At 37.5% G+C, this 15,027-nt stretch overlaps 1 protein-coding gene across 1 annotated transcript in view; it reads left to right on the top strand.

The window, feature by feature from the left end:
- The window catches only part of LOC106879349 (solute carrier family 53 member 1), a 39,357-nt gene extending 24,897 nt beyond the window's left edge, over positions 1-14,460 (top strand). Inside the window, exons 10-16 of the mRNA XM_089347586.1 lie at positions 726-905; positions 5,098-5,251; positions 5,581-5,775; positions 6,974-7,194; positions 9,466-9,599; positions 12,108-12,290; positions 14,188-14,460. Coding sequence (XP_089203712.1) covers positions 726-905; positions 5,098-5,251; positions 5,581-5,775; positions 6,974-7,194; positions 9,466-9,599; positions 12,108-12,290; positions 14,188-14,239 — 1,119 coding nt within the window. The 3' untranslated portion in view covers positions 14,240-14,460. The remainder of the gene's footprint in view (positions 1-725; positions 906-5,097; positions 5,252-5,580; positions 5,776-6,973; positions 7,195-9,465; positions 9,600-12,107; positions 12,291-14,187) is intronic.
- The last annotated feature ends 567 nt before the right edge of the window (positions 14,461-15,027 follow it).

Genomic DNA, 15,027 nt, shown 5'->3' with positions numbered 1-15,027 from the left:
CAAATAAAGTACAGTTGTGTTCTCACATTCATGACAGGACATAACTGAAGTGAGGGAGATAGCCATGTTCTTTGACTGGAGACTGGTTGGCCACAAAGAGAAAGAGAAGGCTTGCCCCTCAGCCAGATGCCAGATGACTGAAAGAGATCGACTGATATTTGTTTGTGTACTTATAATTTTGTCAATCTAATTAAGTAAACCAAGAACAATAGGATTCTACTCTTATATCAGGTTTGATCTGTGAATAACTTGAAAAGGTCTGAGATGTCAGTTCATTCTCATTAATCTCTCAGTGCAAAAGGTGAAAACAATAGGCCAAGAACTTGTTTGGCTATATGGAAAAATATTGAGTCATTTCCGAATCTTAACTTAACTATTCTGTATTTGTCCATGACACACACACGCATGCACGCACGCGCGCACACACACACACACACACACACACACACACACACACACCACATTGCTATGTATATATGTGTTTTACTGTTGACTTACAATTTCAGTGGTGTGTTATTTTCATTAGTTTTGTAGTGTCTACCTCTTCCTCCAAACCTATTTGGTGTGTGTTTCAATGATGCTGTTTTATGGTCAAGGAACAAATCCATTAACATAAGATGAAATGAGTGACTTGTGATTTTGTCTTATCTTGTTCTGTTTTAACCAATTTTATAAATTATTTCATCAAACAATATTATAAACTTGATTCCCTGTTCTAATTTCAGACTGCTTCAGGACTAGCTGTTCTCTGGGCCTCCAGTGTCCTGCTCTATCTGTTTAGTAATTCATTAAACATCCCAGCATTCATCAGTCCATTTACCCTTGTCATCCTCCTTGTTGCATACCTAATTAACCCTTTACAAATATTCCATCATCGAGCAAGATTTTGGCTCATCAGAATATTGGTAAGTAGTACATTTGTTATTTTACAGACATTTCAAACTTTGCTTGCACAGTCTATAATGTTCTGATTTAATCAACTTCTACACACAGTATCTATCTGTCTTGTCTGCCCACCTGTCTCTTGAAGTATGTTCTAAATTGTGATAGATGAATGCAGAAAGTTCCTGTCCAGAGTGTGCATCTTAACATCAAGTGTTGAGAGGGCATGTGCTGTCATGAATGTACTATTCCTTGTAAAACATCCTTCATACTCTAAGGTTTGTGGTTTGTATGCATTTTGTGTGTGTGTGTGTGTGTGAAAAAGGGTCAAAGGTCCTTCCCAAACCAGAGGCTCATAAGGTCAGTTTCTGTAGTATATATGCTCCACACGGTTACTCATTTTTGCCAGCTGAGTAAACTGGAACAACTTGAAAGGAAGTGTTTTGCTCAAGAACGCAATGCCTCACTTGGTCCAGTAATTAAAAACCACAATCTTACAATCTTAGTGCAACACCCTAACCACTAAGCCATGTATCTCTACAATAAAAGGATCAAAACCACTTTTTGAGCTCATAATGCTGGTTTTCCAGATTCTGTGGCATATATAATCCCCACTTGAACAGGACACCAGTCAATTGCAGGATTACTCATTTTTTCAGGTGAATGGACTGGAGCTATGTGAAATGAAGTGTTTTGCTCAAGAACATTATGCATTGCCCAGTCCAAGAATCCAAACTACAATCTTACAATCATGATTGCTACATAGTAATCATTAAGCTACTTTTCTTCATATATATGTGTGTGTGTGTATTTATTCTTCTATATATATTAACCCATACTAGAGACTCTACTGCTAAAAGTATCTAAATCATATTGCTCTTCATATGACTAAAGTGCTTTCAGAATTACTGTCTTGAATTTCTATCCATGTGTATGTATGTGTGAATATATATATATATATATATATATATATGCAGGTGTGGGAGAAAGTTGTGAGGCCCTCGATAGACAGAGTATGAAACGGAAGACATTACATCTTCCAACAAGACTGTATGCTATATCATAAGGCTAGGACAACCCAAGCATGAATGTATATCTATCTCCATCATCATGTTCTCCTAGACACATGGCCTCCTAGCTCACCAGACCTGAGACCACTGGACTATTACATTTGGGGCATAGACAAGAGAGAGATAGGTCAATCAACATCCCCATAACACCAAGTCCACCATGACCAACACTATGTCCAAAATTGACATCTAATTCGGGCATGTCAGCACTTTCAACTCTGTATTGAAGCAGCCATTGATGCTAACAGTTGATTCATTGAATCATCATCATCACTATCATTTAACGTCCATTGTCCATGCTGACTTGGGTTTGAACTCTCCGACCAGAGCTGGCAAGCCAGAGAGCTTCACCAAGCACCAGTCTGATTTAGCATGGTTTCTATGGCTGATGCTCTTCCTAATGCCAACCACTTTACAGAATGTGCCAGGTGCTTTACATGGCACCACACAGGTGCTTCTATGTGGCACTGCACAGGTGCTTTTACATGGTGCCACACAGGCACTTTTATGTGGTGCTGCATGGGCACTTTTACATGGCACCTCACGGGCGTTTTACATGACACTGCCTTGAGTACTTTTACATGGCACCAGCACAGGACTCTTACAGATTAATCCTCAACGTCAGAAGGACCATTGTTAACACTTCTGCTGCAGAGTATGAGTCCTCTTGAATACAGCAAGGTGCCAGGTTTCTCAGTCCTTTATCATCTTGCCTGAAAGGTTTAGTGTCTGGAGATCATTCTTCAGTACTTCGTCCCATGTCTTCCTGGGTCTCCCACTGCCACATGTTCCATCTATGTGATAAAAGGATTCTCATGATTATCTGTACCAACTTGTTTTCAAATACAGGTCTTCTTTAATGAACTATGCATCTTTTTCTAAATTCATACAAATGATCTCAAAAAACTAAAGCACCCTATATATATATATATATATATATATATATATATATATATATATATATATATATATATATATATATACCTTTTTGGGTTTTAATTGTTATAGCCACCTATATTATAACGTATTTAATATATCATTATCATCATCATCATCGATTAACGTCCATTTTCCATGCTAATGTGTTGGACGGTTTGACCAAGGTTTGACCAGGCTCCAATCTGATCTGGTAGAGTTTCTACAGCTGGATGCCCTTCCTAACGCCAACCACTCCGAGAGTATAGTGGGTGCTTTTTACATGCCACCAGCACAAGAGCCAGTCAGTGGGTACTGGCATTGGTCACGATCGGTTGATGCTTTTTACGTGCCACAAGCACCAGAGCCAGTAAGGCGGGCCTGGCAACGAACACGTTCGGATGGTGCTTTTTATGTGCCATCGGTATGGGAGCCAATATTGTAGCTGGGGCTATGGCCCCAGCTACAATATTGGTTTTACTGGACTCAACTGGTCTTCTCAAGCATATCATATCGCCCGACGCATCAGGAGTATTTTTAACAGGGCTGGACGTGCATGGCTGCAATCTCACTTTAGTTGCCAGGTCTTCTCAATCACAGCGTATTTCCAAAGGTTCCAGTCTCTTGTCATTGCTTCTGTGAGGCCCAATGTTCGAAGGTCATGTCTTCTTGGGTCTACCTCTTCCACAGGATCCTTCTACAGTTAGGGAGTGGCACTTCCTCACACAGCTGTCTTCATTCATATGTAACACATGGCCATACCAGCACAGTTGCCTCTCTTGCACACCACATTTGATGCTTCTTATGCTCAACTTTCCTCTCAGGGCACTTTCACTCTGTCGTGTTTGCACACTGACATTAAACATCCAGCGGATCATACTAGCTTCATTTCTTCCTAGCCTATTCATGGCCAATGTTTCACTGCTGTATAGCATGGCAGTTCACACACATACATCATACAGTCTATCTTTCATCCTGAGAGAGAGGCCCTTAGTTGCCAGCATAGGTAGGAGCTCCCTGAACTTTGCTCAGGCTATTCTTACTCTAGTCGCTACACTTTCAGAGCAACCACCCCCCACTACAGACATGGTCGCCTAGGTAGCAGAAGCTTTTAACTACTTCTAGTTTCTTCCCATGGCATGTGATGGAATCTGTTGTCTGTATATCTTCAGTGTTTATTGCCCCAGTGCATCTGCCACACACAAAAACTATCTTCTCGGTTAACCTTCCTTTGATGTTGCTGCACCTTTTATGTGTCCATAGCTTATACCGAGTACATCGTATGGAGTTTCTACCCACGCCTTTTCTACAGATCGAGCAGGGCCATCTACCTGAATTGGTTGTGATTTGACAGCATTCCTACTTACTAAGACTTTGGTTTTGGCTAGGTTAATATTAATTTATCATTATAATATCTTATTGTATATATATATATATATATATATATATATATATATATATATACATATATATACACATACATATATATGTATATATATATATATATACATATATATACACATACATATATATATATATATATATATATATATATATACATATATATACACATATATATATATATATATATATATATATATATATATATATATATATATATATATACATATATATACACATACATATATATATATATATATATATATATATATATATATATATATACATATATATACACATACATATATATATATATATATATATATACATATATATACACATACATATATATATATATATATATATATATATATATATATATATATATATATATATACATATATATACACATACATATATATATATATATATATATATATATATATATATATATATACACATACATATATATATATATATATATATATATATATATATATACACATACATATATATATATATATATATATATATATACACATACATATATATATATATATATATATATATATATATATATATATATATATATATATACACATACATATATATATATATATATATATATATATATATATACACATACATATATATATATATATATATATATATATATACATATATATACACATACATATATATATATATATATATATATATATATATATATACACACATATACATATGTATACATACATACACACACACACATGCTCTCACTCACACACACATACACAAATACTGTATGTTTTGTTATCTCTCTCTTCAGCTCCGAATAGTCTCTGCACCATTTCATCATGTAGGATTCGCAGATTTCTGGCTTGCTGACCAATTGAACAGCTTGGCGCCAGTCATGTTGGACTTCTATTATTTTATATGTTTTTATGCAATTGTTTTTAACTGGCAAACGACAGAATATAAAAGTAAGGACAAGTCTTGTTTATTTATATATAGCAATGTTATATTCCTTAGGCTATTACCTTGAGATACCCACCGCCCCATGAAACAATTGTTGAGCATGTGACGATAAAATTAATGCTGAAAGCAAAAATAATTGTAATTATCTAAAATGACTGACGTTATGAAGAAACAAAACTATTGTGCTTATCTTTCATTCTCTCACATTTAGAAGTAATTTTGAATTTTTTTTTTTTTTTTTGCTCACTACATTTAGTATGTTAGAACTCACTATTACAACTGATTGCTGATACTAAGCCAATATAATTATATCTCTTCTGTTTACTTATTTCAGCCGCCTCAACATGCCTTCAGACAAAATATGGTATCCGAGCTATTGTCAACTGCTTGCCTGCATGGTTCCGTTTTGCTCAATGTCTTCGACGGTATAATGATACTCACCTAAAATTCCCTCACATTGTAAACGCCGGGAAGTATGCTACCACTTTTCTGGTTGTGATATTTCACTCAATTTACAAAATGTACAAAGGTAAGATGGATTCTCCTATGTTATGTGTTCCTATCCCATTTCATATATAGGTAGAACAACCCAATATACTCAATATAAACTTTTGCTAAACACAGCATATTAGGTGTTGTTATTGTGTACGAATGTAACATCAATAAACCTTTCATGAGAAACTGACAATTCTCACCATTGTCATCATCATGAGAAATGACAGACAGTTGTAGAAAATCTGCCTCAACAAATTCTGTCTGACCTGTGCAAGCATGGAAAAGTGGACACTGATAATGATGATGATATATATGTATATCTATATAGATCATCATCATCACCATTGTTTAACGTCTTCCTTCCGTGCTAGCATGAGTTGGACAGTTTGACAGGAGTTGACCAGGCAGGAGCCTGCACCATGCTTCTGTGTCTATTTTGGCATGGTCTTTTCAGTTGGATGCCCTTCCTAACACTAACCACTCCATAGAGTGGGCTGAGTGCTTTTTATTTGGCACTCACACAGGCAAGGTCAGTGTTGGTGTGGTTTTTACAGCTGGATGCCCTTCCAAATGCCAACCACTTTACAGTGTTGACTGCGTGCTTTTTAAGTGGCACCTGCACTGGCAGGGTTACCAAGTGACTTTGAGAGGGGAAGGGAAATTGGAGGAGGTGATCTTGTATCAGATGATGAAAGATTAGAGTGTGACAGAGAGGCAGAAACAGATGTCTTGCTGTAGAGGAGGTCCTAGCCAGAAAGAGGGAGAGAAAGAGAGTAAGAGTTAACAAGGATGTGGGCAGAGCATACTGCCTTTATTTCTCTCTAGTCTGTGCATGTCCTCTGCAGTCAGAGCTCATGTTTCCCTACTATAGAGTATAGCTGTTTATACACAACTATCATATAGTCAACCTTTCACTCTGAGAGAGAGTCCTTTTGTTACCATCACGCACACGCACACACACATACAATCCAATGAATCAGCCTCAATGTTGGTGCTCATTGTGTCAGAAATAGCAACCACATCTCATTTAAATTATCTTCAACTTCTCCAGAATAGCTTGTTGTGGAATTTCTTCCTATCCCATTTTCCCCTTCAGGCATTGCTCCAATATTCAAACTAAAAATTACCCACATCAGCCTCACTAGTCTTCAAAAAAATCGTGTATATTTCATTCCTTTTTTAATCTTATAAATGATGAAAATAAACTGTGTTCTTTATTTGTATTTTGACAGAGAAACATGCTGCTCTTCCTGATGCTGGCATAAATGGCAATGCTGAGGCAGATGTCAGCTATGAAACAGAACAAACCATCTTCTATTACACCTGGATTGTTGCACTACTAATTAGCTCCTGCTACACTTTCACCTGGGACATCAAGATGGACTGGGGTCTCTTTGAGAAAACTAAAGGTGAAAACAAGTTTCTGCGAGAAGAGTGTGTTTATGCCTATAACGTGAGTAGCGCACTTGATGCTTGTCTGTCTGTTGTCTCTAACCCCACCCATGACTAACCCCAACATGAGTAAAACTGTTGCTGTTTGTGTGTCCCTGATTTCATCTAACTAACTTCCACAATCTTACATAGTGGGAATATCAATGTTGCAAATATCATATACGTATGTGGTAAGTCCTTGGTCATCATCTCCCACACTTAATAGCAGATTTCACATCTATCAACAGATCTCTTATTATCTCCATTATTATCCCTTCTTCATCTACGTTACCATCATTATCACCATCATCATAATCATCATTATCACCATCATTATAATCATCCTCATTACAACCATCATAATTATGATCATCATCATCAATTATAGGGCTGAGTAGCTATTACTGATACTGCATTGTCTTACAACTGTACATAAACATTTATAAAAAGCTGGATGTATTTCCTTACAACTGTGAAATAGTGTCACTTTTATTGCTGGGTTGTCCTTGCTATGATAGGATAGCACTGACACTAAGCCTTACTTTTGTTTGAGTAGCCTTGTCATTGCTGATTACACCTTGCATTTAATCATTACTCTTTGTTATATTCATTAAAATGTGATATTGTTATTAAACTTTGCTGTTCTGGTGTGGCTCTTAGTGGTTTTTACTAGTTTCTGAATAGCCCTCACTAGTCTAGAGCTATTCTGACCAAAGCAGAGTATCACTGACTAAAGTTGCATTGTTTTGCTGAAGCAGAGTAATATATCTTTTCTTAAGAATATATTGCACTACTAGAAGCATGAGTTCAACCATATTGCACATACATCAGTTTTTTAGCTGGCATAATAATCATATATTTAAGTGCTTGCTCCAATAATACCTACTCACATTTCTAAACTTATCAAAGTTATCCTACAACAAATAACCAAGCCATGGGAAACTATTTTAGTCATGTGTTTGTTGTTAACACAACGTTTCGGCTGATATACCCTCCAGCCTTCATCAGGTGTCTTGGAGAAATTTTGAACCTGGGTTCTCATTCCTAAGGTATTTTTTGATGTTGTTATTGAAGTTCAATTCCCACCATCCATACAGTGTAAAGAGAGGGATTGCTCAGTGCCTAAAACATCAAGCAAAGAATATAAGTAGCAATCGTGATGCCCACCACGAAGAAATGATCAAGCTCAGTAACAATCTATTAAGCAACAACTACCCCACAAGCATACTATCCACTCCAATTATGAAGAAAAGAGCGGATGAAACCAATAAGCTGTCCACAGTCTGTCTACCCTGTGTGAAAGGCCTCTCCGAAAAGATACAAAAGATATGCAGCCCATATGACATCAGGACAGTATTCAAGAGTAATACAACACTTCGCAAATATCTCCTTCGAGTAAAACCACCAATAGAAGAGAATATGACCAAAAACTGCGTGTACTCCATCCCATGCAGCTGTGATAGGTTATAAAAAGGTGAAACATGCCCCCCCTCAAAATAAGGGTAGACGAACATCGCAATGCTGTGACATGAGGAGATACTGATGAATCGGGTATAGCTGATCATGTATGGAAAAATGGAGACCACCTCCCTCTGTGGGAGGAAGTTAAAATAATAGACAGAGAACACCACTGGAAAATATGAAACCTAATAGAAGCAGCACATATGCTAGGACACAACAACCTCCTAAGCAGACCGAATGCAGATATGAGTAGCATATGGGAACCGGTACTAAGGAAGGATAGGAAAATATTAGATTTATAAGCCCTAAAATTCACTCCATAATTGCCCATATGGTGTAGTGGTTAAGAGCATGGGCTACTAACCCCAAGATTCCGAGTTCGATTCCAGGCAGTGACCTGAATAATAATAATAATAATAACATTGAAAATTACCTTAGGAATGAGAACCTAGGTTCAAAATTTCCCCAAGACACCTGACGAAGGCTGGAGTGTATATCAGCCAAAACGTTGTGTTAACAACAAACAAGATGAGGACAAATATCCATCAATTGTAAATAATGTATTTCATAACTTGTCACCATATATTGTAATATTGTCCCTTCTCCTGCAATCAAACTTGACAGTGGGTTCAATCCATTTGGTTTCTAAAAGGTAATACAAATGATACACAGCCTATAATTGGAGGCTGAAAAGCTTTGTATAATCAACAAATGCATCAAATTACAAAGTCTGTAAACTATCATGTTTAGAAAGAAATATGTTATATTAAAAAATACAGAATATAATTTTATAAAGATGAAATTCTCAAGCATTGTTTAAATTTAATTTCAGGGTTATTATTACTTTGCTATTTTAGAAGATTTTATTCTTCGTTTTATATGGACTCTGAAAGTGTCTATTATTGAAAATGGAATGGTCCAGAAAGAAGTTGCTAGTACGATACTAATGATTTTAGAAGTCTTCCGGTGAGTTTTTTTTTATTTTTTTTATTTACTCCCCACTCTTATTCAGTGCATTTTAAGCCTGGCAAATACTACTGCCATATGACCATAACTAACCAACATCACTACCACTAAAACAACAATCATGGAGTAGGATAATACAACATGTCAGAAAATAGAGCAGGTACCAAAGCAACAAGTAGAAAATTGCCCCATATCCATTTGAGGGCACCAAAACATGTCACCAGGAGTAAAAAATATGGTACATGTAAGATTTCCGGTAGAGAATGAGGCCAAGAGGCATTCCACAACAACGCTGAGGAGTGACCAGTCTACTTTGGCCATAAAGGTAGTAAATATGCCCCTTAGTTGGTGGCAGCTGTGTTCGGGTATTCAAAAGATCAGAACATCCGAGAAAACCCTCTAAAGGTATGAACAGGGAGGAAATGGAAAGCGTAAGTGGCAGTAAACAGGGTGATCGGAAAGTTACGGCATGCTGATATAGTTGGAGTGATGCAAGAAGCAAGAGCCAGTCTAGGGTTGCACAATTTCAAGCCATTTTGCAAGAGCAGTATAAAAGAGATGAAAGAGGCAGTGGTATATGAAGTGAGGAAGGAGGAAGAAGAAAGGCAAAATGTACATTTGGTGCAATGTCGTCAACAGGGACAGTGCCTGAGATGGGAGAAATATGTGGTCAGTCGCAGAATCTCATGGAAGGAACTTTGGGCTTGGGAACAAACAAGGACATCCTTCCTGATCAAGTCTACCTTTGATGTTTTACCTTCACCAGCGAATTTAGTCTGGTGGAACATACAAACAGCTGATGAATGTAGATGCGGAGAGAAAGTAACATTGAGACATGTTCTGTCAAACTGCAAGCTAGCACTATACAGATACACATGGCATCACAGTCAAGTCCTCAGTGTCATAAGTACAGCACTCAAGAAGATCAAGGGATTTAATAGGGGAGAGTACCTAAAAGTGGAAAAGCATGGAAGGATATACTTCCGGAAGGAGGGAAAAGGACATAAGACCAGGCCTTCAAATAAAGTATACGAGACAGACGAAAGATGGAAGGGATACTGGGAGCTGGCCACAAATTTGGAAGGACTGTTAATATTTCCTCTCATAAAAACAACAAAAAGACTGAACTTAATCCTATTGAACACAGAATGGAAAATTGGAATTTTGCTAGAGCTGACGGTGCCATGGGAAGAGAACATCGCTGATGCAGAGCAACAGAAGGAGAAGAGGTATGAGAGATTAATCAAAGTGTGCAGAGATGGACTGTCAAGTGTTACCACCTGGCAGTGAGGGCTAGAGGCTTCATTGAATGGAAAATGGTGACTTTATTTAAAAGAAGGTTTGCATTTTCAAGCTCAGAGCTGAGTAAAATAATAAGGAGGATACAGGAGGCAGTCAACAAAGCCAGCTTCTACATATGGCTGAAACGAGAAGACCCAGAATGGCTTGAAAGCCGTAACATGCCGACTGGGAAATAGCGGCACTATATGATGCTGGCTGACACTTAAGCAGCATCGCTGATTGATAAGTAGGCCAATGTAGCGATTCGTTCATAGCACGCCCTCCTGGTTCAAAGGCTTGTACCACCAAACAGCTGGTCAGTTCTGACTGCTGGAACTGAAACTAACACAACACTGTTGGAAAGCAGGTTTAGAGAGGGCGTGGACCAAAACTACGTGCCCTTCACACTCCATTGGTCAGTTGAAGCTTAGACAGTGTCATGTGACATTTAGTTGGTGTTGGTTGCTGGAGCCTACCAGTGAGTATTTAAAGGGAAATTTGGTAGGATGATGTGTGTTTGTGTGCATGTGTGTGTTTGTGTGCGTGTGTGTGTTTGTGTGCGTGTGTGTGTTTGTGTCTGTGTTTGTCTCCCCACCACCATTGCTTGACAACCGATGTTGGTGTATTTTTTGGCAGAAGAGACTGAATAAGCACCAGGTTTACAGGGAATAAGTCCAGGGTTCGATTTCTTCAACTAAAGGGTGGTGATCCAGCATGGCCACCATGAAATGACTGAAACAAGTAAGAGAATAAAAGAATACCAGAAGAACATTCAGTACCACTAAACCAAGAAGGCTCTTTGAATATGTACGATGTATTGTAAGGCTAAATAGTAATTCCGTTTATGTTTGCATAACTGAGATATTTTGGTTGGATGATATAGTTATCGGTTTTACACTTTATTCTGTAACTGTCACAATACAGAAACATTTCTCATGGCACCAGCACACAATTTATGGATGGTTACATTTTGTATGTTTCCTGTGAATTTTTCACCGGTCCAGCTAGTTATTATTATTATTGTAAACATCGCACAGTATACAATATCATGAGGTTGTTGATTGAAGATATTGTGTCTACGGGGGGTTTGTACTGTTTGTCAAGTCACAACAAGGACCTCAGACAGACAGTACTTTACGCAATATGCATAAATTATCATTATTATTATTATTATTATTATTGCTGCTGTTGTATGTTCTCATATCTACCCCCTTTTCCATTTTACAGAAGATTCATTTGGAACTACTTCCGTCTGGAGAATGAGCACCTGAATAACTGTGGTCAGTTCCGAGCTGTGCGGGACATTTCTATAGCCCCAATTGAATCAAATGATCAAGCCTTACTGATGGAAATGATGGATGACCCAGACGGGCTAGGGCCACGAAAGTATCGAGATAGGTTCATGGAACGGTATATTCTCTCACTTTATTATTTCAGAGTTTATGAATGAGCCAATGAAGAAACAACTCCTTTGTCACTCAAACTGTTAGAAATAACAGTCAAAACATCTGCCCCAAATAACATCTGAACTGCTCAAAATAGTTGCAGAACACATTAGTTAATGTAATCTTAGGTATCCTAAAATGATGGAAGACATGGCCAAAATACCTGTAATCATTAGTGTGCTGGTTCAGGATTGATTTGAGATTATACTGCAACATTTTGTTGAAGAACTTCTATGTAGATGATTTGAACTGCTAGGAATAGCTGCAATATTGTCCTTAACCCCTAGTATTTAAACCAGCCATATACAGCCCAAATATTCTACCTGTTTTATGTTCAAACTGGCCAAATCTGGCCTCTTACAACTGCCCTGTCATTCTACAAATAAATAATCACATCATTGAGATCTTTAAGCTACAAGATAATGCATGATTAATTCAAAACAATGTTAACGCTGGACTAGCTCCTATGCAGGACACAAAACTTGGCTTGTGAAGACCAGCTGGGGCAAGCGATAGCGAAATCGTGATGGCACCTGTGCCCAGCGTCGCCTTCCTTGCACTCGTGCTGGTGGCACGTCTAAAGACATTTGAGCGAGATCGTTGCCAGTGCCGCTGGACTGGCTCCTGTGCAGGTGGCACATAAAATACACCATTTTGAGTGTGGCCGTTGCCAGTACTGCCTGACTGGCCTTCGTGCCGGTGGCACGTAAAAGCACCCACTACACTCTCGGAGTGGTTGGCGTTAGGAAGGGCATCCAGCTGTAGAAACTCTGCCAGATCAGATTGGAGCCTGGTGTAGCCATCTGCTCACCAGTCCTCAGTCAAATCGTCCAACCCATGCTAGCATGGAAAACGGACGTTAAACGATGATGATGATGATGTTAACATATAAGCATTACATTTGACAGAGTAATCTGAATCCTTCTGTCTTAAATAAGGAAGGCCACATAAGACAATGTAGATCTAGACACACTACAACCCTGAGTTATTCATTGCTGAACTTATTTTGGTCATGGCTTTCCTCAATCTCGTTTGACCTGAAAATAAAATAATAGTTCCAGTATATTGTTTGATAGAATAACACATGGAATACATGTTTGATTTATACTTGCTATAGACATTGTTAGAAAATTCCACTCTTGAACAACATATACTTACTCTACTTGACCTAAAGCAACTACAGAAACCAAACCACAAGAGTGTTCAACAATTATGGAAATTGTATAAATCTTTTTAGAGATTTATGACTCTAACAAAGAAAGCTTTTTTTTTTTTTTGCAATCAGAGGTGAGATGGGATTACCAATTTAGGCATTTAATTATGAGATGGTTGAATAGATATTTTTAATATTTGCATTTTTCTTGTTATTAATTTCTCAGCCATCAACTGAATATCATGTAATGGGTAGTAATACACCATTCACCCATAAAACCTGCATAATCCATTCACCCATGAAATGGGTAATCATAAGCTGCTCACCCATGAACTAGGGGAATGTAGGCTATTTTTAATGTTGTGGAGGCCTTGTACAGCTCACCTTTAAACTGATATCAAAAGCTACTCGCCCCTGAAGTGAGCAGATCATAAGCCACTCAGTAAGTGAAAGTCTCTATTTACTTATAAAGGCCATAAACTACTCACTTATGAAGCGGAGGAATCATACATCTGCAAGTGTGACAGTTGTCACAAAACTCATGTGAAGTGAGAAGTGGGTTCATAAACCTCTAATTTCTTCCATCAAATAGAAACCATTATACACTCACCTATGAAGAAAGTTTAGAGGAGTAGATAATAATATTGTAACCAGCCATACAAATCTGTTTGTTATGATATTCATGTTGTTTTTGATTTTTATATTTCAGAAATCGCAAAGATCCAAAGATTTGGGTGAATTATGAAGATGATAATGACTAAAAGTTTCATCTTTTCTGACATAACCCTTATGACCACTATATTAAAGATTGCAGGAAATACAACACACATTTACATAGTTATACATATACATGGTTGATATATGACAGAGACAAGTCTAAAAATTGGATGATATTTTTTTAACATATCTGACTAACTTAACGGGTGAAAGAATAGTTTATATGAAATATTTGTTTAATAAATGGAAACTGAGGAGTTTGTAATTCTGTCTTCGTCTTTTACTTTATTTTTACACTATATACATATAAGTATACACGCATGCACATACATCACCCTCATTATCAGATTAAAGAGCATATGCAGAAATAATGTTGATGTATTTTCCAAAAAAATCTAAGCTTAACTACCCTACCACATACTCTGACTACCTCAATCACTTTATCAGCTCACTTCTCTTCCAAAAGTATACCTGCACCCCCAACACTGTCACTGTTGCCAAAAGAATTCATACCTTTGATCCTTTTCTGTGAAGAGTTTGGCTGAGGCACCCCTCCATCTTACTTCTTGCATGCTGCACATGTTTACACACCTCCATCCTAGCATTTCAGCAGCTTCGCCCAACCTGTCTTTCATTGAGCCTTCATTGATTGTGGCTGCTCTAAAGTTGTAGACTTGATACGAAGAGCTGGGAAACAGTTTTCAGCATCCGAAAAGAATAAGGTTTGTGTGAATATTTGTCTACAGGTTGAGGGCTCCTGCACTTGTCCAATTATACAAGTGTTACAACTCCCTGAATAATTATTTCCCTCAGATCCTCTAACTGTCAGGAG

Source organism: Octopus bimaculoides, chromosome 2 (genome assembly GCF_046866305.1).
Source record: "Octopus bimaculoides isolate indiv1 chromosome 2, ASM4686630v1, whole genome shotgun sequence".
Lineage (NCBI taxonomy): Eukaryota > Metazoa > Mollusca > Cephalopoda > Octopoda > Octopodidae > Octopus > Octopus bimaculoides.
This window is presented reverse-complemented; position numbering and strand designations above follow the sequence as displayed.